We start from the raw sequence: 25,007 nt of genomic DNA on the forward strand, positions 1-25,007 counted from the left end.
ATCAATTGTCAATATTATTTCTATGTTAGTACCTGCGGGGATGTGTTTGTGAGAGATTAATTAAACACGATGTATCAAGCAGAATAGGAAATCTCCCTGTCCCTCTAGCTAATTTTGTTCCGACTTCTTTACTTCATCTCTTGGTAACTGAATAGACATTGCTACAAGGTACTACACGCATGGCAATATAAATTCAGTTGGCTAATCCAGGTTGATCAGTTCCGTGAAATTATGTGGAGTAGGATTCTCTCGTCTTAGTGACTAGCATCAATAGCGGTAGATTCTATTAATTATAATAGTTTTGTATATTTTTTTGTCATAATATTATATTGTCATATTAGTTAGTAACATGAGAGAATTTCAAATCCAATTTATGTCATAGTTAATAGATTGCTGTTAATAACATTACTTTAATGAATTCTGCTTTGTGATAAATCTTTATAGTTTAATTAGGGCCGGTGATAGAAATTCTGATACTAGACTTATGGAGACAACCTAATGTCCTAATCTATCTCTATAGCTATGTCAATACTTTCCTGGCCGAACATAAGAAAAAGATTGGTCAAATGGCCTTCTCCTTCAATTTGGTCTCACTCATTCAATAAGAAAAAGATTGCTACTAGCTGTTTGGTTAATAAGCAACGGTGCAATCACACCAACCAGGCAGTGAAGCAAATTAATATCCAATCGATCGAGTTCTTCTGTTAGAATGCTGGAGCAAGCCACTACATCAAGGCCCACTCGTGTAATCACCAAGCCTTATAGGAGCAAGGGCCATGTTTAAATATAGTTGATGTTATTTGTTTTCTTTTCCCTTAAGTGGCCTAATCCTCAGCTGTTGTGCTTGCCCCAAGTTGTAATTGGCTATGCCTTGTTGCTAGATATTTTGGGATATATGAGAAAGTGGAGACTATTCATTATTGTTAAACAATCAAATTCAAAATAAAAAAAATGTTTAGTATAGCTGGTGCACATGGGAAAGAAAGATGTGATTTGTCCATTTGGGAGTAAGATCTGGGGGACGTAATTGGGACAGAACATTTAATAATTACCTTGGTGGCACTCCAAACTAATTAAATGCAGAAATATATAGTGAAGGACTCCAAACGGGGAAAAAAAAGATAGAAAAGTAGGTGTAGAATCATTCAATTTCTATTCTAACATGCTTCTTTCTGAAACCTAATGAAATATCAAGATACCTAGCTAGCTAATGGACCAAATTTTCTATTTATACAAATATAAGCCAGTCTCAAATGCTATTAATTAGCTGTACGTGAATCGATTCTGGCCAGAAGCACACAATATTGTTGCAGGAAAAAAAATGATTAGTGCTATTCCTTCATCAGCGGCTCTCTCAGTCGCTTCCCTCTTAGTCACTAGCTTCCTTTGGACCTTTCCAGAGGTTATACTGGCTGCTACTTCAAACTATGGAGGCGTAGTTACTGGGAATTATCAGTTCGAAATACGCATTAGCATTACCTAATTACATCACTTACACTCGCGTGTGTATACAATTTTAATTTAGTTTTCTCCTTTCAAATAATTGTTATAACTGTAACTTACGCCACCACTTAGCGCTACTAAAGCTTACCAAATTAGTTGTTTTTTTTCATATCTGTTACACATACCAAATTAGCTGTTTTTCTCACATTTGTTACACATGAGATGTTTTTTTTTTTGCAGATAAGGCTGAAAAACGTTACTAGGCCGTGCCACACAAAGAGCATGGTTACTGTAAACGGGATGTTTCCGGGACCTCGTGTTGTTGCTAGAGAAGGAGACAGATCAGTGGTTAAGGTGGTTAACCATGTTAACAATATCACCATCCATTGGTATGCATTTGAGTTCTGTACCAATTAACCTCATGTTGTGCATCTTCTAGCTTGTGTGTGTGTGTATATATATATATATATATATATGTCCATGCAATGAATATTTATTAATTAATTGTTTTGTCTGTCGTAATTAGCATATGTATGATATTGTGATTAAACAATGGCGTATGACATCAAATGTTTGTTAGGCACGGAGTGAGACAAGTAGGTAGTGGATGGTCGGATGGACCATCGTACATAACTCAATGCCCCATACAAAGTGGTCAGAGCTATGTGTACAACTTCAGCATGGTTGGGCAAAGAGGAACTCTCTTCTGGCACGCGCACACCAGTTGTGGTTAAGGGCAACTCTGTATGGACCCCTCATCATCCTCACCAGGCGCAACGAATCTTACCCATTTGCCCAACCCTACAAGGAATTCCCCATCCTCTTTGGTACATGCATGCACGCATCAATTTATAATAATATTGTCATACATTCTACTAATTCTTAACAAAATCATTTTGATTTTGTATTTTATTTGCATACATACTTCTAGCTGAAAGAACAATGTTCCTAAAAATAATTGAGTATAGGAGAGTGGTGGAATGTGGATCCGGAGGCTTTGATTACACAAGCTCTTCACACAGAGGGTGGTCCTAAGGTCTCTGATGCATTCACCATTAACGGGCTTCCTGGGCCCTTACTCCAGTAACGGTACACTACACAACACAACTTTAATATTTAAAGGAAAATGTTTCATGAAAAAGCATTGTTGTGTGAGACACCGGGGGGAGAGAGATAAAAAAAGAAAAAAATATAGGTATAATAGGATTTATGATTTGATAAAAAAAGATGGATAAATAAAAATGAAAATGAGATGTTTAAAACAAATAAATGTTGGTGTATTATTATTCTAAACAAAAAATAATTAATTTTATATTAATTAAAAAAATTAATTGATATCATTTAATTTTTCTAATCTTAAGTAAAAGATAAAATTATTTTTATAATATTCTTTTTATTAGAACTTATCATCATGAATAAAAATGAATCATTAAAGATAAAATTAAAATTAAATAAAGAGTATTTTAAGAATAATAACGTTAAATATAATAAAATTAATTAAATTTACTTATATTTAATTAAGTTTAACATATAATATTATTTTTTACTTATATAGGACTCTAAAGAAAATTAATATTATATATATATGGATGGTTTATCCAACATTTCCCTTAATTAAACACATGTCATCTAACGAGAACTTATAATAATTAATTAATTGGTTTCATATGCATGGACAGATACATTCAGCCTAAAGGTGAAACCAGGGAAGACATATCTTCTCCGTTTGATCAACGCTGCAATGAACACTGAACTGTTTTTCAGCATAGCAAACCACTCCATGACTGTTGCTGAAGCCGATGTTACTTACGTTAAACTCCGACATCATCCTCATTGGGCCAGTACAAACAACAAGCGTAGTGTTGAAGACAAAACCTGCTGAGTACACAAACGCCACTGAATTCTTCATGCTAGCGAGGCCATTCTTCAATGGCAAGGGCACCTTCGACAATTCCACGTTGGCTGGCATCCTAGAATAAGATAATGATAACGATACCCCTGCTTCAAACCATCTCATGTTGAAACCGACCCTTCCTTATATCAACGACACATCCTTTGTTTCCAATTTCGCAGTTTGAACAGTGCAAAGTACCCTGCGAATGTGCCCGAAACAGTTGACAGAAGCTTCTTCTTCTTCACCGAAACATGTGAAGGGCCTAATAACAGAACAAAATTGTCTGCCTCCATGAACAACATATCTTTCGCACTTCCTTCGGTGGCGATTCTTCAGCAACATTTCTCAGGGAAGGGCAATAACGGTGTTTACACCACGGACTTCCCAGCTGTTCCTCTGAGAGCCTTTAACTACACGGGGACTCCACCGAAGAACACCATTGTGAAAAGAGGAACCAAAGTGGTGGTGATACCCTTTAACACGAGGATGCAGTTGGTGTCGCAGGACACTAGCATTTTAAGTGCAGAGAGTCATCCGTTACATCTTCATGGTGGGTCAAGGTTTTGGGAACTTTGATGCTATCAAAGACACTGCGAAATTTAATCTAGTTGACCCTGTTGAGAGAAACACCTTTGGTGTGCCTTCTGGTGGTTGGTTTGCTATTCGCTTTCTCGCTGACAACCCAGGTGACTTCACTTCAAAGTTCAAATGAGAAATTAAATGTTTAATCATATTATGTTCTTTAAGTTTTAACTTTTAATTTAATTCGACCAAAACAAATAAAAAAAAAGTTGCGATTTAATTATCGTTGAGCTAGTTGTGTATCTAATTTGATAGTAAGGGGTTAAAAATTAAAGAAAATGTTTGATAGACACTTGGCAAGAGAAAAAAATACATGCAGACTTACGCCCATTTTCGGAAGGATGATGAAAAGCAAGTTAGTTATCCAACTTGACCACCCTTTTCACAGTGTATATTTATTAACTACAGCATACTCAAAACACAATTGCTCGTGGAGTATTGGACCATTCCCAAAATACAAACGTAATGGAAGGTAAGAACACGAATGAAAATAAACAACATAAGCTAGAATTATTGTCAAGTATGATCAGTTTTTATTAGTGAAAAACATAAAAACAAGATTAATTACATCACATAAAGGAAGTTCCAATAGCATCAGCCAAAAGGAAATTCTTCATGCCACGGGGTCAGAGATGCCAAAATGACAACATTACTTCAAATGAAGTTTCAGCCTTTGCGAGCCAATCAACTCAACCATTTTGCTCTCTATGAGTGTAACTGAAGGAAAAGTGCCAATCCAACAAGATAAAAGATTTGATCTGTCAATCGTGGGAGCACAAGGGTGATTAGTTGTAACTCCTTTCTTGATCGGATCAATCACAACTTATGTGTGTCACATTCACAAATGACATGTTTAATTTCCTAGTTCCACACAATCTATAATTTGTACGTGATTAGTTTGCAAGACATAATACTAAACTAATATGAGTGGATATCTATAATGGTCATTTGAAGAACTTGTCCCTAAATAATTTTTTTTCTTAAATAAGATTTACTACATTATTTTCAGTGCATACAATTTGATTTTAATCCTTCTTCCTCATAAGTTATGATCATTAAACCATGACTTCTTCCTCCCTTTTTCATTCTTTAACCATCAAACCAATTAACTCCTATATATCGATCCACTAGGTTACTTTGAGTCCATATCTTTTTATCTTGGTTCTAAACATGCTTGCTGAACTAATCCAATAAACGATACCATGGCTCATGCTTTATGCAGATGAGATAGTTTTAGTTAGAGAATCAAGCAAAGAAATAAGTAAAGTTAGAGGTTTGGAGCCAAGCCTTGGAAACATACGAATTCCACCTTTGTAGAAATAAAAGACAAAACAAACAGAATGCAAGTTTCACAAGAAATGCATGAATTCCGGCTTAGGTAAAAATTGGGAGAACATACAAACCACAAGTCGCACGTTACAAGTACCATGGGTTCGTCTTACCAAATGACGAGATAAAGAGTGATATCAACAACAAGATCTAAGTAAGGTGGATGATATATGTGGAGAAGTGTTTAGAGTGTGATATGAAATAGAAAGGCCCACTCAAACTTAAAGGAAAAATTTACCAAATAGCCTTGGAACCTCTAAGAGGAAAATTTACCACACAGCTAGCTTTACCATACATCATTTTAGATACGTAGAATAAAACTTGGGAAATGTTAATAATGATTTGTAGTTGAGTAATTACCATTGAATGGAAATTGTCAAATTGGCACGACTGAAGGTTCATTTGTATGTTAATATATATAAATCATTAAAATCACATTAATATAATTTTAAAGTTATTTAAGATATTTATACATTTAACAATTAATTTAATCTAATAATTTTTCTTACTATTTTTATTTTATTTTATGCATATATGTTCGCTGAAAACTTGTTCGTGATGCTATTCAGCAAATGTATCGAGTCGCACAAATAATATATAAAACGGTAAGATCGAGTGTCGAGTCCACATGAAATTTGTTTCACTCAGAAAATATATATTCAGAGAGCAAACATTTGTATAAACCGAAAGCAAGTAAATATCAAGTTGGGTTTTTTTTTGTTCTAAAAATCTATTTAACTATAAACTAAATATCTAAAGATTTGAGAAGTAAAACAATCAAGTAAAAAGCGTTGGGTCGTTCTAGTGAATTTTCCTTGATGTTGTTATGTGTTTTTCTCTATTTAATGTTATCTTATTGTTCTTATACTAAAAAATTACCTAAACCAAGATCCTTTGAGTGAATGGGTCTAACTCTCTTTAAATCTCATTCTTGATCCCTTAACAAACTCAGCCTAAAAGAATTGCATTAAGTCTACAACATAATATAAACTAGATCGTTGCACTTCATTTCTAGACATACAATTTTCTAATTTGCTAAAAATCCTAACTATACATACAAATGGGTGATCAAGCTACAAGCATGTAAAAATAAGCATGGATAAAAACAATGAACACATAAAAACAACATTAAATAGATAGTGAAAGAATGTTACATCAAGGATTCAACGGAACTTCCTAACCAAGAGGTTTAACCTTCCATTAGAAGAAATAAGCTTACAATACAAGGAAGAACAAAGTTTGAGTGAAAGAAAATGACAAAGAAGGGTTGAGGATGTCTCCTTCAACCTCTAGAACCCTAATCTCACTCCTCTAACCTAAACTCTCTTGGTGACTTTGTTTCGGTCGCTCTAGCTTTTCTCTTGACTCTATTTTTTGACTTTTGTTTTAGTTTTCGCCAACTTGAGTGTTTTAAAGGCTACTTGGACGTTTTAGCTTCTGAAGGCTCACTTAGCGAGATTGGCTCGCTAAGCGTGAGAAGAGACAAATGACTTGCTGGGCAAGCTTGCTGCGCGCTGGGCGATCACATCTCTTACTGATCCTCTTCTAGGATTTCCTAGCATGCTAAGCAAGTTGCATACCTCACTTAGCGGATGTTACTCACTAAGCACATATGTCCCGCTTAGCGAGACATCAGCTACTTGAACTTTCTCTTCTTTTAACCTAAAAGAAATGGTTTCAACATTAATTCATAAAATGGAAATATCTCTTATATAAAATCAAACTAAATATGAAAATATGTATAATTCCTACAAAAGAACCATAAATTAAAAGAAAGATGTTAATTTTATGTAATTATTCAATATAAAAGTTAGTCGTAAATAACGACTAACAATATAATATAAGAATTTCAATTTTATTTGCTAAAAATAATTACTATATCTTAAATTATATTAGTTTTCATTATATGATCTTTAATTTTATTATTAGTTATTATTATTCCTAATAGATAGAATGATTTATTATAGATTGTAAATATTATTAGATAATTTTAGTGAAAGTATATATTTAAATAACACATGCATATTTAAGTATCACTTTTTTCAAACTTTTCTTTAAAGGACTTCATGTTCAAATAAAATGACTGTTTTAAAAAAAATCTAAGTTGGAATATATGCATAAGTCAAACTTGTTAAGTTAATATAGTGATTGGGCTAGAAGTCCACGATAGTTAATTCAAAGACTTATTAGTTATGGGTGTTTAGATGAAATCATAAGTTAATATTAACTTATTAAGTGATAGTTGTCGATATTATTGTAGATAAAATAAATTATTTGACATACGAATTTAACAAGTGATTTATACAAATTAGTGGTAGAAACTACTAATATTATAAGAAAAATGAAATATTGTAAGATACGCAAAAGTACTAAATTAATATTTAATTAAACTTATATATTTTAATTATTAAACAACTTACAATATTTATTTAAATTTCTAATAATAAGTATCATCTTTATAAAAATAATAAGTGTTAAAAATTAACTAAAAATATAAAATTATATATTTTTTTAAAAATTCTATTGAATAAAAAAAATGTATAAAATTATAACGCGTGAGAAATAAGAGTCTCTGATTGAGTAAACTTATGTATAAATATTTATTGGAAAAGATAGCCGTTCACCCAAAAACATGAGAAATGAGATTCAGTAACTCAATTTTTTTAAGAGTTTCTTTCGTACTTTTGTATTTTTTATTAATAATAAAATGTGTCATTGATTTCTTTTCATCAATACACTTTTTCACAAATTATTTATTACTCCTTTCGATTCTTTTCAAGTTTTTGGACTTTTGGAAATTTTTATTTTTATTTCTATGTGATTTTCAAAATTCAAGATTATATTAATTACTCTTTTATAAATTATATACTTATTTAATTTTAATATTTAATTATTTTACATATATATTTATTGTAGAGTAAGAAGAAAAAAATACATAAAAAGATAATCCTGTGACTATTTTATTAGAATAAAAAAAATTATTGTCTTTCTTGATTTTTTTAAAACAACTTTAAAAGATATATAAAAAGGAAAAGAAGGAGTATTAAATAAAATTTATTTAACATTACAAAGTTTTGTAACTCTTATTATTTATTTAATGGATTTTACTTATAATTATCAAATTTTTAATAAATCTCAATTAATAAAGTATGTTAGGAAAAGAAAGTAGAGAATGTGATGAAAGGTTAAATCTTCCAATAGAAAAGGCCTAATGGATGAAATATTAATTAAGATGAGTGGGGACAGATTGGAAAAGGAGAGATTCTATCTTTACAATCATACTGTCATCAAATTCACTTATGGATGGCACCTAAGCCCCTCGGCCTCAAAGGATATCTAACTTCATACTGCAAAATTTTCCTTTGCGAGGCGTCTTTGGCTTAATTGAAGACCTTTTTTTTTTCTTTCAAAAAACAAAAAAAAATAAAATTAACAGAATAAAGAAAGAACTGAGCTCTGGTAAGTTGCATATATAGGGGAAACGAAGAATGAATGTAGCTTGGATTTTCAATGCAGATCCAAATACTATTATAGTGACAAGAATAATATGCACTATCCAAAAGTAATCGCTTTCTCTCAGGAAATACAGCAGAGAGAGACAGAATTAGAGACATAAGATAAGATTTAACACATGAAAGTTTTAATTAGCCATTCATTTTAAAAATCATCCTAAAGTTTAGGTGTAAGAGATAAAATCAAACGTAGGAGGGGGACATTAATCTGGAGTCCAATTGATCATATACATATTTCCAGCAATGTGTAAATCTTATAACTCACCTTAGTCAACTCGTAATTACAATCGAATCTATAGTATTCAAAGTGGGCCAATAAAAGGATCATAAACCAATAAAAACTAAGCACAAGATCTGTGCACTTCTTTCATGAATCCCCATGCTTGTGCCAGCAAACCAACATGGCAACACACCTCCTCATGATGTAAAACCTTGCTTTCTGTTCCTTAGCTAATTTGGTGCATTTGCGGCCAATGGAAGGGTTCTTCTGTGAGAAGCTCCTAGGAAGATTATTATTATTGCATTTGGAAGAAGATGAAGAACTCTTTTGAGATAAGCTTCTAAGGAGAGGAGAGTTTGAAGTAGAGGTGCTCCTTGAGAATAATGACCCTGGGGAAGAAAAGGAACCTGTGTCCTTCTTTGATGCCTTTCTCTTCTCATCCATCACAAGCAGCAGAGGAACTTTGAATGTGATAGATACCACCACACTATGAGCCTTATCCTTTGTGTGTATGAAGAAGAGGAAAGAAGATCGTGATAAGAGAGAAGAAAAAAGTCACTGTGGGACTGTGTAGGTATAGGTATATATGTAAAGGGTTCAAAGAGATCATCAATGCTTGCTACTTTCTTGCTAGTCAGTACTGAGTTTATATATATAGCCTTATACATATCCACTCACTACACTACTACTGCTCATACATACAAATAAATATAAAAATACATTTACATGTAAATATATGATCAATTCAATAATAAACAACAATAGGAGAACATTTTATTTTAAGCAACTTTTTTTTTAATTTACACTTGGTGCCCCATTTTTCACTGTGGTGGGGCTAATACATGAAACCCTGTCCATTGAAATCGCCTCGGACATGCTATGATTCTTTTTGGAGACACATCTTGTACGGTTCCAAAATGGGCAGTCACTTATTAAAATCGTCCCCCTGCAGACAAAAATGTTAGCTGGTTCTCATGTGGAGGATTGTGCCTGTTACTCCACCAGTTTTTATTTTCACTAATTTTTATTTTGTTTCTTTGATAATTTCTACTGTTTTTGATGTGTTCAAAGAAACAGTTGCGAGCATCCGAAGTTTTTTCCTATGGACCCTTTCTAAGTTTGTTGAATGGCTGATGTTTAGATTGTGCCTAATTTGCAGTTAAAGATGCTTTTTCCTTCAGCGGAAAAATGTGCACATGGATGACAGTACTCTGCATCTCCTTGGTAGTCCAAAAATGTGTTTAAATTATAGGTGTTGATGAGTATATTAAGAGACTAGTGTCCATGATTCACATCTTATTCGTATGAACGTGACTGTTGTTTGTCAATTGTCACTATTGAAATTAGTTTTGAATTTTTCTCTTTCTTTAAGGTTTCAAAAAACTAAATGAAACAATATATATGTATATATATATACCTTTAATCATAATCTTTGTTCCCCTTTTTTCAATGTTTTAAAACCACATTTGTGGGAAAGGAGGGATATAATTAATTTGCAAGTGGCTAATGTGGTCAATCTTATGATCATCGAAATAACACAGCACTTTACTCCTGCCTCTTGTCCATGGATTCGGTGCTAAAGCAACTTTTTCTCCCTTTAATTTTATCGATCTAGATATATATAATTTTCTATTTTTGTCCACTCCTTATTTAAAGAAAATTTAGCGCCTAAAAAACCTACAAGTCGAGCTTGCTAGAATTGTGACCATCACAGCCACTAGTTTAAATAACACCCATATTATTGTTCTCATTAACTAATTTATTACAGGCTTGAATTCACAGGCACATGGTATTGCAACTACGTACGTAGCTAGACCAGTAGTTAAGATGGTGAAACAATATTTTCGGATTTAAAAATTTTTTATGCTGAAGTTTTTATTAAAATTTTCAGGGGGTGGGGGGGTGGGTGTTCCTGCTTAACTTATCATGTGAGTGAATTGATTTGTTATTCATTTTGTATTAATATTTTAATAGATCTCGCCGCTCTTAGTACTGCAGTTTACACAGTGCATAAGTTAAAATATATCGCATTAATTTGTTAAATTGACAAGTAAAGAAAAGGAAGATGAAATTTCAAAAAGAAAGGATATGAAATAGCCACCGAGAAGGAATCTAATGATTTGAAAACAAACTTTTTTTTTTGAAGATTATTTGACTGGTCAAAAAAACTTTGCAATCACATGCATGTAAGTATCATTATCATTGGTAAACAAAATTAGTGTAAAAAGTACATATATACATCATTTTTTCGGTTGGGCATATATATGTAGGTCTATTTTGAGTCAATGTGAACCAAGTGTTTTCCTTCCTTTTGAGATGGCTTGACTGGCACGTACGCATAAAATTCGAGCCTGTGATGTTTTCTGAGGACCTTGTCCCTCTCGGTGCAGCACTGCAATCAAGTTATAATCAGTACTAATTACTAATTAGTGTTGGTCAAAACATGACGTGGTTGGTCAAACATCATGACACGTGGGCTGCTGTGGTTGGCGTAAAATACATATCTATTCATTTATTTTAACAAAAGTAAAGAAGTATTTTGTTCTTCCAAATATATTATTAGTAATCATGGCTAATTAGTACTACAATTTTATTTTTTTAAGAATTAAGAACTAACCATCTTTTTTTTTCAAATTTAGCTTGCAAATGTATAATATTCCACCAACGATTCCTGTCTGTTCATATACAATTTCGTAAAAAAAATCAAATATTTGATTATTTTTCATTAATTATAAAACTTCAAAAAATGTTATTAGTGAAGTTTGTTAATAGTGTAATGTTATCAACCTAAACGTTTTCTCTAGCAAAAAAAATATTCATCTTCCATGCTATCGACAAAAGTAAGGATACACGTGGATTGGATTAATTTGAGAAATATTGTATTCTCATGTGATTAAATTTAAATCGGTTTGGGTTTTCAATCCAAATTGAACCAACTTCATCATGTTAGAGTTGTTTCAAATAAGGTGGTCATCATAATTATTATTAAAATAATAGAAAATAAATAATTGGAAAAAAAAATGAAAAAAGAAAAGAAAATTGATGCTAAATTACAATTAATTAGCACATGTGTGAACTGAGTGTCTAACTCTACTTGAAGGGTGCCAGAAAACAAGACGGACTAGGCTAAAGCCTTCTAAAGGGTTTAATAATAATAAAAAAAGTTGAAAGATATCATTTGATAAAGTAGATTATGAATTTATCTAGTCTTTAGAATCAATATTTAAGACTCAAATCAATTTGATCAAATTTATAGTTTCTATTTTGAATTAAAACAATTATTTGAATCAGTTTAAATTTTTTAATTTTGATTATCGGATTGATATAAACTGGTGACCATCCTAGACAAAAGAATGTATTATATATATATAAAAGAACTAATTTGAGAATATTTAAATTAATAAAAAAGAGAGAAAATAATATGTGTAGTACAATTAATAGTATAAATGATTTTTATAACATCATTTGATTACAAACTATCATTATGATAAATTTATTGTTTATAATAATTAAGTTGTACATAATATTCTTTATTAGTTTAGTGTAAATATTTTACACAACAAATAGTACATAAAAATTAAAATCATAAAAATGTTTTATAAAACAAAACAATGACATTTTTATGATCATAAACCCAAAAAAAGTTTATTAATTATTTTTAAAGAAAAATCGTAATTCAAACAGGAGTAGAGATTTTTAATGTTTTACGGGAATACTAGCTTGTTAGGCGTGTTATCTCCTGTTTCACATTGAAAACGCAGCAAAAGTCGAAAACAAAAACTTGAGATGATGGTAATGGCACTCTGGAAGCAAGAATTTATGAATTTTTGATGAGGTGTTGAGTTTTCACAATGGTTTTGCTGGCCATGTCGGAATCCCACATGCAGGCATGTGAGCTGCACAAGGCATGGTCGATCAGGTGGGAAGGTGCTACCATATTCTATATTATATATGTATATTACCTCTAAATAGACCCTTTTTATTCACTCTCATGGCATTAATCTTGTCAATTTCAATTAGGTTTTGGCACCAAAATCATCAGGGCTGTACTACACTATTTTAGTATTTTTTTTATCCTTTATTACTTGTTTTTCTTTCTGTTTATTTGTGGTGAAGACTATATATTAAATACTATAAGATAACATGCAGCGTTAAGATTCACCGTAACTTACCAATTAGCGGGATCGTATTAGACAATAATATAATTATCTGGGACGGGCAGATTCTGCAGGAACGAGAACGACGTTTGAATTTCGGAGATGTTCTTTGACCACTGACCAATCACAATATGGCAAACCTCTAAACTAGCAAAACAACAGATGTTGAACACCAAAACCAGAATACTTTTATACAGTATTTCCTAATGCATGGGTTTATTTACTTCATGTTTAATTTCAAATCTGTACTGAAAAGTGATCGAATGTCCCAAAAGAGACAATTTGTAATTAAAAATGATGATGATGAAACAATCAATTTTGGATTATTTAATAACATAATATACTATGACTTTTTGGTGAAAATAATTATATAATCTTTTTTAATCTTACCTTTTTTTTTATAAAAAAACAAAAAATAAAGTTATTTTTAGGACCAACACATCTTAGCGCAACAAGTTGCCAGATTGCGGCACAAAATGAGACCGATAATTTACCAGTTAAATTAGCTGAAACTTGTTAATTGTCTTTGTTTCATAGATTTAATTATATTTTTTTAGAATAATATGTTTGAAAATATATTTTTCATCAAAGATGTTTAGTATATTTTTAATTCTTGAGGATGTTTTTAAATTTATTTTAATTTAAAAATAAAAATATTAAATAAATAAAAACAAGATTAAATAAGAAGAAAATAAGAAGTTATTTTAAATATTCTTGTGGGAATTTAAGATTCTCATCCCTTTGTATGGAGATATGAAGATGGAGAAACATGTAAATATGGATTCCTAAAAATGAGTTGTGCTTCAAAATATTTTTTGATTATCTTCTAACAAATAAGAAAATAAATGCATATTCTCATTTTTACATTCTTGTGAATTCAATAAGATTATGTAAAATAAACACCATAATAATCATTATGAAAACTTGCAAATTAAAAGCAAGTGTATTTATAATTACACTACACTTGCCCCAAATAATATGTTGTTTGAGTTTATATATAAATTTTGTGTTCAATTTTTTAAATATACATTACAGTTTTTAGCGTTTCATTAGAGGAAGATCAATTATATTTAATAAAACTAACTGAAAGTTAAAAAGTTAACTTATAATCGAAAATTGATATTTGAAAAATTAGCTTATTAAATTATAAGTATTTAGTAAAATTAAGTATTGAACTAATTGAAAAGTATAAAATGAAAAAAATAATAAAATTATGATTTATTTAAAAAGAACAATAAAAAGTTAAATAAATATATTAAAAATAAAATTATAAGAAAATATAAAAAGTTAAAAAATTATTAAAAATTACTAAGAAGTTATTAAAAAAATTGTTTATCAAACAATCATACAAACTTTTCGATTAAGAAAAAAATTAAAATTCAACTGAAATATCTGTATAACATAATGAAAATAAATCAAATAAAAAATAAAATTTATATTTTACATTCCATCTAATTTTAAATTTTTAATCTATCTGCCCAAACCTAAAACTAAAAGGCTTGAACAATCTTGGATCTTGGAATGAAAACAAAATGAATTATTTTCTCTGTTGTTGTTTCACATATGGTGACGGTCGATCTTTATCATAGTTATTAAATTAAAACCCCACAAAAAAGAAAAAAAAGCAATTCACCAGTCCGGGCTCTATTGGTTGCCGAATCAGGGTCTTGCATGTGGTCTGTTTGAGGTCTTTTCAACATACCATTCATTCAACGCCTCCTTCTGCCCGCATGTTGTGTTGCATTTTTTCTTCTCTTATCAATTAATTTTTTTATTAGAATATAGAGTTGCTAAACACTTCAATTTTGATCTACTACCCATGCAAAAAACGCGAAAACAATAAGAGGTATTAATACAAATTTCATAACCCTCCTTATGATCGCTCCTTCTCCTTGTAGTCGTGCATGTGTGTGCGTGGAATCTTTACCGTTTATTTTGTTTTAAAACTTAACAAAAATAATTAAATATAAGTATAAAAAAATTGAGCCGCCGGATCATGATTATTGACTGCATGAAATTAATTTGAATGTAGAGAATACAGGTATGATGACAATTAATGCCTACTTTTGTTACTACAGAAAATCTGAAGTTTATTAATTGTCATCCAAGTTAATTCTCCAGCAACATCGGAAGTCACTTAATATCATAATTAACATTCTGAATTCCTCTAATCAACCCTTAATTAAAAAATATTTCCAAGGAAATTTAGTCAAGATAATACTATAAAATTTGCAACACTCACACTTTGTGTTTAACCTACCGAACTAGCAAGTTAGAGTCCTTTGGTGTATGTTCTACTCTTGAAAGCATGTTGTGTGAGTGTAGATATATCCTCAGCTAAGGATTGGATTGACTGATCATTTGAAGTGCATGGTACAGTTTAATTAGAAAATAAAAATCAATAATAGTTATTGATTATTTTTTAACTATCATTATTCAACATTTATCTTTTAAAATGAACCTGCATTTAAACGAGTCAAATCTCCTAAATATAAGAACTAGTTGGGTGAGAGAGAGGGTCCGTAACAGAAGAAAGCATAACAATGTGTTTCACCTTCTAGTTCATCTAATTAAAATCAATTAAACTAAATTCGAGTGAAAAAAAATAGGGCTTCAAAACTTTCAACTTAAAATCAAACCAAATCAGAGTTAAAAAAATAGGGCTTCAACAACTTTCGACTTAATTAAAATCTAGCTATATTCGGGCTGTTACCCAGATTTGGGCTGAGGGACCAATATGGGGTTTAATATGCTACTCAAATCAAAGCATACCTTACACTGTGCTTGCTACATTAGGCAGATAATCTTAATTACCAACTCACGCAACGGGTTATAAAATACTAGTACTATTTAGCGCGTGGTTAGAGGGGCTCACTGTACTCTAAGATTATCTCATTGTGCTCAAAGATTAATCATAGATAAAATTAATAAATATTTTATATTAATGTCACAGTAAAAAAAAAAAAAACTCATCTAATAAATATTATAATCACAAGTTAAACTTTCTATCTCATATACTATCAGTATGGTATATATACTTACTAATCTGGGCGTTAAAATAACTGACACCTTTGCTCCCTTGTTGGACTAGTATCATCACCATCGTTCTCTTCAACCTAAAATAGAACTTATATATAGACTTAATTAGCTAGATTAAGTATATATGTTATTAGATCAATAAAATCTATTTTTAATACCAAAATTAAATTTACGGTATAGTATACCTAGTATGGTTTTTATACTCTATTTTTTTAGAATATATAAGATAGACTATGGTTCATTCTTTAAATAAAATTTTAGTACCGTAATTAAGCTGATCAAATTAGATTTATAAACTCTAGTAAGTCACAACACACGGACTAGGAGATTGTTTCTGGTCCTAATTAATTGAGGGAAACCTCGCTCTGAACAAGTATTTATATTCTCAATTAATTTTAGAAAGCACTATTTTTATTCACTATATACCTTTCATTTAGCAGCTTTATTACTATTTCAACTGAAAAGAATTTAATTAGCATCATAAAAGTGAAGTAAATCAATATTGATGCATAATATAGTTTACTTTGGCTACCAAGTCTAAATAACTTCAACACATAAATAAAAACAGGTATCTAATATTCATGTGTCAACTGTGATTCTGTGCGGAATAGTGTTAAGATCATACTTAGATAAACCTTTCGATAAGCTAATGCTTATATAAGACGAGTAAATAAAAAAATAAAATGAATTAATTTTTTTTTCATTAAATAAAATATTATTTTTGAAAAAGTTGAAATGTCTAAATTAATTTTAATTTATTAGAAAAATTGAATTCATTTTATCTTGTTTTTTTTCACAGTGTTTATTGAAAAATCTATCCAAATATCGAAATCTAAATAAAACAAACAAGCTTAACAACAAAAGCATATATGCATGACATCTTAAAGGTTTTAAGTTAGACATGTGGTGTTTTGTTTGTGTGATTCTTATTACTTGATCTGTTGATGAAATTTTCCTTAGGGTTTTACTTTTAGCTCTCCCCTAACTCCTTACTTCCAATATTGTCGTATTAGTGTTTATGCACACAAAGCAAATAGCTAGTGCATGCTAACCATACTTTATTTAATTATCTATTCTGATATCAGTTAAATCTTCTGAACATAGTTCTCCTTACCCATCCTTTCAAATTTAAAATAACAATTATTTATCTTCCACATAAAGAAGCCGACTTGGATTATAAGCTCAAGTGTCTAGATTCCCTTCATATGTTTTTCTTTATGTTAATTAATTAAAGAGGGACGACATGACACCATCTTTCTGACTAGAAGACCCAAAGAGGGTGTTCCAACAATAATTTAATTATACATTATGGGATATGCGTAATCTAGATATTACAGTCTTAAAAGATTATATCTTTTCTCTTCGTTAAACTAGCTAGATTGAGTTTCCCGACGGACATCTTCGTGATTTTTAAGTACCCTTTTCATTCCTAGCTTAGACCTTTCTATACAGAAAGATAGATAGATTGAATAAATTAATCCAAGCCTGAAGAAGAACATATCAAAAACAAAGTTATGCAGAAGCGAAGACACAAAAGATCAGTCACCCCAACACAGAAATACTTGTAACTGATTATCGTCATATCAGATATACCACCGAAATTCTTGAAAGAAAGAAAAAACTAGTTTTTCAGATTAAAGGAAAATAAGATAATATATACAAAGAGAGACGACACGACACTCATGATGGGATTCATGAATTTTATTTTATTTTCGTTTCTTTATCCAGTAGTGGACAAGTTGGGAGAGTCCTATCTTGTTGAAATCTTCTTCCTGTAACATACATTAAAAAAAGTACGCAGAATGAAAGGACAAACCACATGCATGAATAACATATGCAACAATACCGATAGATATAATATCAAAATCTTTTCACCTCTCATGGCATGCTTCCCTTCGATCTGAATCGGGAATTCTAGTCATGTATTTGCTGATGCAGCATCATCAAGATTCCCACATCTAAAATAGAACTTTATTCCGCACTCCACAAAGAGCTAACATATATGTATATATGTATGTATAATTAAGCGTGTGCAGTCCTGAAGTCCTAGCAAATTAGGCGGTGTGAATCTTGATGCTGCTGCACCTGCAGATACTGACTGTTTTCTGCAACTCTTTCTCCTTAAGTTTGAAGATAACTAGAAGTCACCCTGGGAGCCAAAAAGTAAGTATATATATATAGATATACACATACATACATGTATGCATTAATTAAGATCAGAGCAGCTAGCAGGGGTAAAAAGTGCTTTAAAGAAACATGAAGGAAACAGAAGTGAAGAGTAAATAAACTATAAATCTAGTCGGTGACCGACCTTAATTAGTGTTCCCAAGAAGCAGCACCTGAGGCTGAGAGTGAGAGGCTCAGAGATCAGATCTTTGCAATTAACTAGTAGCTAACAGAGGATTTAAGTTTAGGAATGTTGGTGAAAGATATGAATAGGAAGGAAAGACTGCAGTAGAAAAATTCCCACACATTGCCTAGCTAGTACGTAATGTGACATCAGGTGATGAAAGAAAGGTCTTTGCGGGATTGCAATAATTAACTTGTGCCAAAGCTTAGAAGGTAAAGAAATATATGAAAAATGGGTCAAACTTCGTCCTAAGAAATACATTTCTATGGCATCCACAAATAAGAAAGGAAATAACCTACATCGTTTGGAATATTATGTCTTAGGTTACATCAAGCTCAAATTAATTAAATAGACCTATTTGATAAATACGTGTGGCTTGGGCTTATTTTAAAATTTATTCATTTTAAAAAACACGTTTTAATTATGTCAGATCAACCTTAAAAAACATATTCCCACTCCTATATATCCTTAAGTCGGAGGCAGCTACTTTAGACTAGTATGTCATACGTTTTCTTATTAAATTGAATATTAGTTAACAACCAGTTTTTACATATAAATAATAAATATATCATTTATTTATTTTATTTAGCCTCTTAGAGAAAACTATTCAGTTATTTACTAATTCATTTAAATTAATTATAATTTTAAGTCACTCGAGGGTTATCAAGAATGTATCCCTTTTTAATATTTTGGCGTGATGGTTAACTATGGCCTTTATTTTCATACAAAAATTTGGTGGCACTTACTGTTACACTATGAATCACACGTTTAACATTATTAATCCAAATATAACGAAATTACATATAACTAAAACGGTGCAGGACTGAGACAAGATGTGTAACTTATAAGAATTCAATCGTGCAAAAATTCATGTAAAGGGATATCATTTTGATATCTACTAAAATTTTCATTCACTTCTTAATTATTTCTGTATGTCTTAGGGTGATCATAGAACATGTTGGGATCAACTATCTTAATAATCTCTACTAACTTATTTTTTGAAAAGGCTAAGTACAATAATAATGATAAGCTTTGAGTATAAGTACTTGTACATCTATATATATATAAAGGGGATTTACTTTTTTGTTTTAAATAGTGATACAGTCCAAAACTACATATTTTATCATCATAAACGACGCAGGAGAGAAGGGAGACACCCGGACCTTATCAAGTACTTGTTAGTATTAGACTATGGTTAGCGGGACACAATTTGTAATTTTTAAAGTTAAACATGCTAATCTCTTTCCTTGTGGCAAATCATCTTATCTTATCTTTTTTTCGCATCTAGTTTAAATTAAGGATGCAACGTGCGGGATGACATATAAAGGCCCAGACACGTCATAAAGTAGCTAGCTGCCTGCATTGCTTTTGGTCACTGTAATATTTTAAGGAATCAAATTGGTAGCATCATCGATATGCTGTTGTAGAGATAAGAACGATTCGCGAAGAAAAATATTTTCCCAAAGTCCCAACCGTTTAATAGATATTATATATGACAAATAATAGGCAACAAAAAGGATAAATTAAAAGTTTCAATTCTTTTCAAATAAAATAAAAATACACATATTTTTATTGATTTTAATGCAACAAATTTCAATTCCAATGGGCTGACGCTAACACGGCCCGCGCCCAAGTTTGTGAGGCGCCATTACAGTTTACTCCAATAATAAGCCCAAAACTCTTCACAGTCCACTGTTTTTATTCATAGTTATTGTTTAACTGGATTTTGATTTTATTTTCTGCTTATCCTCAAAGAAAAAACATCCTAAAAATACTCAAGACATCATTCATGCGCTTTTGGTCAGAGAAGAAATGAAAATTTTCAAAAATTAATAAGAGTCATACACTTTTCCTTCTTTATTTTAATTCAAATATTTTTCTTATAAATCTCACGTAATTTTTTTCTGTTGCATTCTCTTCTATACAACCAAACTCAACCTAAATATGAAGCCCTATCCACGAGAATTATGAGCTGTAGTTCGTCATATTGTACTTTTTAAAGAAAAAGTATTTATCCTATCCGTTTGATCAAAAAAGGAAACTTTAAATCAAATTCTTCTTGAACACCACACAAGGAAGGAATTTGATTTGTTCGCAAAGCTGCTTTCAGTTTTTCATACCTTGGAAAAAAAACCAGAGCAATAGTTCAATAAACTTTTGCTGAACTTATGCAAGCGTTCCTCACAAAAGTTAAACAAGTAGCTAGCTACTGCCACATAGGATTCGAACAATTAGGTCGTGCAGAAAATAAAAATAGTACAGTAGAAGCTAGAAGGAAAAGTATTATATTTACGATTAGCATTTGCATACATAAGGTAGCCCCGAAAAACAAAATAACATGAGGCTGAGAAGAGAGTTAGTTATAAGTAGCAGTAGTTGTTGGGGAGGGAGTGATAAGAGAGAAGAGTTGGTCGAGATCAGGGGGGTGGAAGTAGCCATTCATGGGCGGGTCTCTTTTCCTTCCAAACGAAAACGGCTTCTTCTTTGGGGGCGGCGGGGGAGCCAACGCCGGGGGGATACGGCGATTCGGCGTGGAACAACGGCCACAAGCGCCGCCGTTGATCTCTTCTTCCTCTACAGCGTTCATGTTCATCATGCAATAAGTAACAAGTCTAGAGAGATGCGAGTTATTTAAAAGTGAAGAATTTAATTTTAGCCCGTTGGTTCTGGAAGACGCTAGTCATTTATGTGGTTCTGGAATTGACAGGTGCCAACACTCCATCATACGTGGCGCCAATAAATGATTTCAGTTATGTTACCAAGGGATGCTTGCGCGCGCACCTCCCTCCTCCCACACCTTTTTCTATCTATAACAAAACTTACCTTATTTTTTGTAGTGAGGAAAGAAAGAAAGTTTTGAAATTTAATTGGAGGCAAAATGAAAGGAAAAAAAAATTAATTTTTTTTATTTTCTTTTCGATTCTAAACGGATCCTAAGATAATAAAATAAAATATAAGACTCTTGATATAATGTGTTTGACAAGAAAGAAGAACAAAAATAGGGAGCAATAAGGAAATAAAATTAGGAAAGGATATGATTTGTATGAAACTCATATATACTGTGAAAACAAAAAATAAGTGTGTGATTTCGTATGGGTTTATTTTTTCTTTCTTTTTAATCATCCGGTCAAATAAAAGTAATCATAACTAAGTTTAACTAAAAAATAAATAAAATCTGATAAAAAATTATTTTTTCAAAGGATCAAATTGGTAATATCTAAATTATTCAATCTTAATTTTACTACATTAAATTTGTATGATTTTAATTTACCAAAATATTTCTCAGACAATCTTATATTTTTTATAACTTAGAAAGAGAAGAAATGAGAAATCAGTTATTAATTTTATTGATAATGTAGTGTAATAGAAAAAAATATTATTAATTAAATGTTTAAAAAAAATTGTTATCAAAATATAATCACTGTTTCGTGGAAAAACAAATACACCTGGATTCATATTTTTTTAATTTTCTCTCATTTATTTCAAGTCAAGCAAACACACTATGCTCTTAACTCTCTTTTTTCCCTGATGAATGGGAGGTTTGAGGAAAAAAAGATCACCATTATTCACCCCACAATCGCTTTCACTCGACTCCATTCTACATATATCTCTTTCTCCGTCTCCATTCTCTACGATTTGCTTCTTCTTGCTAACAGTTTGCAATACAGTAAGTGAATGTGATGATCCATATGATAGTATAATACAGTATTCTAGATTTTCTTTACTTCTCAGTTTAACATGCTGCAATGATTCCTTCTTTTGCGTGTAGTTGAGCCTACTAGAGTCTGAGATGAAAAACGGGGATCAGTTCCAGGAAATTTCAAAGGGGAAATATGATTGTCTTTTATTTGGTAAGCCTTCATGATTCATGATTACTTTCTCACTCTTACATGCTAGCGTCATTATCCTGCCACGGTGATATTGATAACTGGTTTTTGATATTTTCATATCTCGATGGCACCCTTTATCCTTTGAGTTCTGGATTGGCTGAGCAAGTGAAAAAAAATATTCAGGGTAATGACTTCACCGAATTGAAGACATAGTAATATGTGATTACTCGAAATAATGCATTAGTTTTTAATGGATGCGTTGCACAGAGTACATGCTTCAAAAGCTTGGGATACCGGAGGCTAAGGTTCCTGAGTCGTGCTTTTCATTATACAAGACTTACGGGACAACCATGGCAGGTCTCAAGGTAGTATAATATAATTGATTGAACTTTCATTATATGTTAAAACGCAATTTTATTTGTTTATTTAGATGTGATAGTGAATGAATCAATCTCAATCATTGTCTTTTTCCCCCTCACCAGGCTATTGGCTATGACTTTGACTATGATGACTTTCATGCGTAATTGTCTTTACCCTTACATATTTGAGATTTGTTCTATTTTTGTTCATTTATTTTAATTGCTAGAAATCATGTGATATATAATGAGAATCTAAAACTATTTTGTGTTAAGCAGATTTATTCATGGGAGATTGCCATATGATATGCTGAAACCTGACCCTGTTCTCAGGGGAATTTTGCTGAGCTTGCCTGTTCCAAAAATTGTGAGTTTCTTTGTTCTTTTTTAATGACTAAAATTGGACATGATTCATAAATTTTCTTATCAGCATAATGTTTGTGTTCTATTTTTTTTCCTAGGTTTTTACAAACTCAGACAAGGTCCATGCAAGTAGAGTGCTTCATAGGCTTGGACTAGAGGATTGCTTTGAAAGAGTTATAAGCTTTGAGACCCTGAATTCCTCCAATGAAGATGGCAATGAATATAAACCAAGTTCCACAGGGATTTTTGATTTTTATGAGTACATTCGCAGGCCTGATTCTGATATTTTGCTTCCAAGGACCCCGGTTGTGTGCAAACCCTTTCAAGATGCATTTGAAAAGGTTTTCGATATGGCAGATATTGACCCTCAAAGAACAGTAAGATCACTAATCCTTCTTTGGCCATGGATTTTCCCTTTTGTCTCTAATTCTAATTAACCCTTGTCATGATGATCTTGCAATTTGTGTCTTTTGTAACAATGAATACCAATTATCATTTTTTTCTTGATTATGTGCATTTTTGTGACAAATTAAGTTATTTATTTCCAGTTATTCTTCGATGACAGTCTCCGCAATTTACAAACGGGAAAATCCTTGGGCCTCCACACAGTCATGGTAAGTAACAAATACTAGTCATAAGAACTTTATTTTAGTTTTTTTTTTTTTTTTTGCTTTCTTGTGGTAATGATGTCAAACGGCGTATAGTAACCTCACAAAATCATCATGAATGAGCACAAAAGGAAGCATATAGAATTAGTCATAACTCATAAGAACTACTTTACCAATAGAGTTGGATTTAACAGAAGGGATTAGTCTCTCATAATATGATAAATCAAGGTTTGAATTCTTGTTAGAAAAGATGTTCACATTGAGTGTCCGACCGTACCTCATAGAGAATTGCTTGCTTCTGACGAACGTAAAAAAAAAAAAGCCACTTTTAATTTTTTACATTTGAATCTTTCATATAATTAAGTTGAAAGGAACTTCAAGTACACATTTGTGGAACCTTGACAATTCTATGCATGCACATGTTCTTATTATTAAATTATGACTGTATTAGCTTTAAGAAGGTATAATTAAAAATTCCCTTGACATTTGACCGAAATGCATCACTTCTCAATTAAAATAATATGATGAAATTTGAACTTAAATGTGAAATCCAATGCGACACGCATGCAGGTGGCTGCATCCCGTCGTGCTACGGGAGTGGATCATGCCTTAGAAAGCATCCATAATATGAAGGAGGCATTTCCAGAACTGTGGGAAGCCAATGAGAAGCCTGAAAGTGTCGAGTGCTCTTGAAAGGTTTCAATTGAAACATCATTAATAGCTTAACTTATACGTCTAAGTTCTAAAAACATTTGGTTTCTAGTACTGTATTGCCATATGATGTTGATGTTGGAAGAATTTGATATACTTATGTAATTAACTTTTTATTCGCCATTTTTCCTTTCCTTTTGTGTGTAAAAGATTCAACTCAAGTAAGAGGCAAATGCAGTACGTTTTGAAAACAGACATCGAAAACTTCTTGAGTAGCATGCCTAAAAGTACCCTGTGTGCAACCCACATGCGAAAAATCAAGAAATTTTCACTCAAATGTGTGATTATTATGATATCAAGATAACTTAATGCCTTGGTTGATTAAACTTTTTAATAAACAATAGGAAAAAAAACTTTTCTCACAAGTTAACTTGTAAACTTTCAGCTTTTAGAGAATAGAAAAGTTAGATGAGAGAAAGTTTAAGAGCATAAATTAATTTTGCAAAAACATTTAATTAATATTACCTTATTCTTTTTGTGTTATTGTTCATATATATAAGTTTATCCAAGGGTAACAAGCTTTAGAAGAAGGCTTATTGGGTGAAATTTTACAACTCTCTCCCATTTCTGTGACAGAATGGGATGAAGTGTCTGCATGAGGTTATGAAGGTAA

At 31.4% G+C, this 25,007-nt stretch overlaps 2 protein-coding genes, 1 long non-coding RNA gene, 1 other non-coding gene and 1 pseudogene across 4 annotated transcripts; 2 read left to right on the forward strand and 3 right to left on the reverse strand.

Moving 5' to 3' along the window:
• The first annotated feature begins 1,321 nt into the window (after nucleotides 1-1,321).
• Nucleotides 1,322-4,049, forward strand: LOC100777148 (laccase-17-like; annotated as a pseudogene).
• A 4,699-nt stretch (nucleotides 4,050-8,748) lies between these two features.
• Nucleotides 8,749-9,586, reverse strand: LOC112999564 (uncharacterized). The gene has a single exon (XM_026125818.2). It carries the CDS (start codon nucleotides 9,422-9,424, stop codon nucleotides 9,128-9,130), a length of 297 nt encoding a protein of 98 aa, XP_025981603.1. The 5' UTR covers nucleotides 9,425-9,586; the 3' UTR covers nucleotides 8,749-9,127.
• Nucleotides 9,587-17,735: 8,149 nt separating this feature from the next.
• LOC121173602 (uncharacterized) lies at nucleotides 17,736-18,841 on the reverse strand. Its single transcript, XR_005888760.1, has 3 exons — nucleotides 18,488-18,841; nucleotides 18,052-18,325; nucleotides 17,736-17,948 (listed from the first exon to the last, which is right to left on the reverse strand). It is a non-coding gene; the product is annotated as an uncharacterized lncRNA (long non-coding RNA).
• Nucleotides 18,105-18,265, reverse strand: MIR172I (microRNA MIR172i). The gene has a single exon (NR_048886.1). It is a non-coding gene; the product is annotated as a microRNA MIR172i (primary transcript).
• Nucleotides 18,842-22,316: 3,475 nt separating the features above from the next.
• On the forward strand, nucleotides 22,317-24,555 carry LOC100777668 (uncharacterized protein C24B11.05). Its single transcript, XM_041009866.1, has 8 exons — nucleotides 22,317-22,377; nucleotides 22,475-22,540; nucleotides 22,624-22,721; nucleotides 22,839-22,876; nucleotides 22,992-23,079; nucleotides 23,174-23,452; nucleotides 23,624-23,689; nucleotides 24,254-24,555. The coding sequence occupies exons 1-8, from the start codon at nucleotides 22,317-22,319 to the stop codon at nucleotides 24,374-24,376; spliced, it is 819 nt and encodes a 272-aa protein (XP_040865800.1). The 3' UTR covers nucleotides 24,377-24,555.
• Nucleotides 24,556-25,007: the final 452 nt, after the last annotated feature.

The sequence above is a fragment of the Glycine max genome, chromosome 15 (assembly GCF_000004515.6).
Source record: "Glycine max cultivar Williams 82 chromosome 15, Glycine_max_v4.0, whole genome shotgun sequence".
NCBI lineage: Eukaryota > Viridiplantae > Streptophyta > Magnoliopsida > Fabales > Fabaceae > Glycine > Glycine max.

What these genes read in the sequence shown, in the direction of transcription:
- LOC112999564 (XM_026125818.2), bottom strand. Translation starts at nt 9,424, where the DNA reads ATGGATGAGAAGAGAAAGGCATCAAAGAAGGACACAGGTTCCTTTTCT.
- LOC100777668 (XM_041009866.1), top strand. Translation starts at nt 22,317, where the DNA reads ATGAAAAACGGGGATCAGTTCCAGGAAATTTCAAAGGGGAAATATGAT. An exon ending in CAACCATGGCAGGTCTCAAG is followed by an intron (nt 22,722 to 22,838) that starts GTAGTATAATAT and finishes CCCCCTCACCAG; the next exon opens with GCTATTGGCTATGACTTTGA. An exon ending in GCTTGCCTGTTCCAAAAATT is followed by an intron (nt 23,080 to 23,173) that starts GTGAGTTTCTTT and finishes TTTTTTTCCTAG; the next exon opens with GTTTTTACAAACTCAGACAA.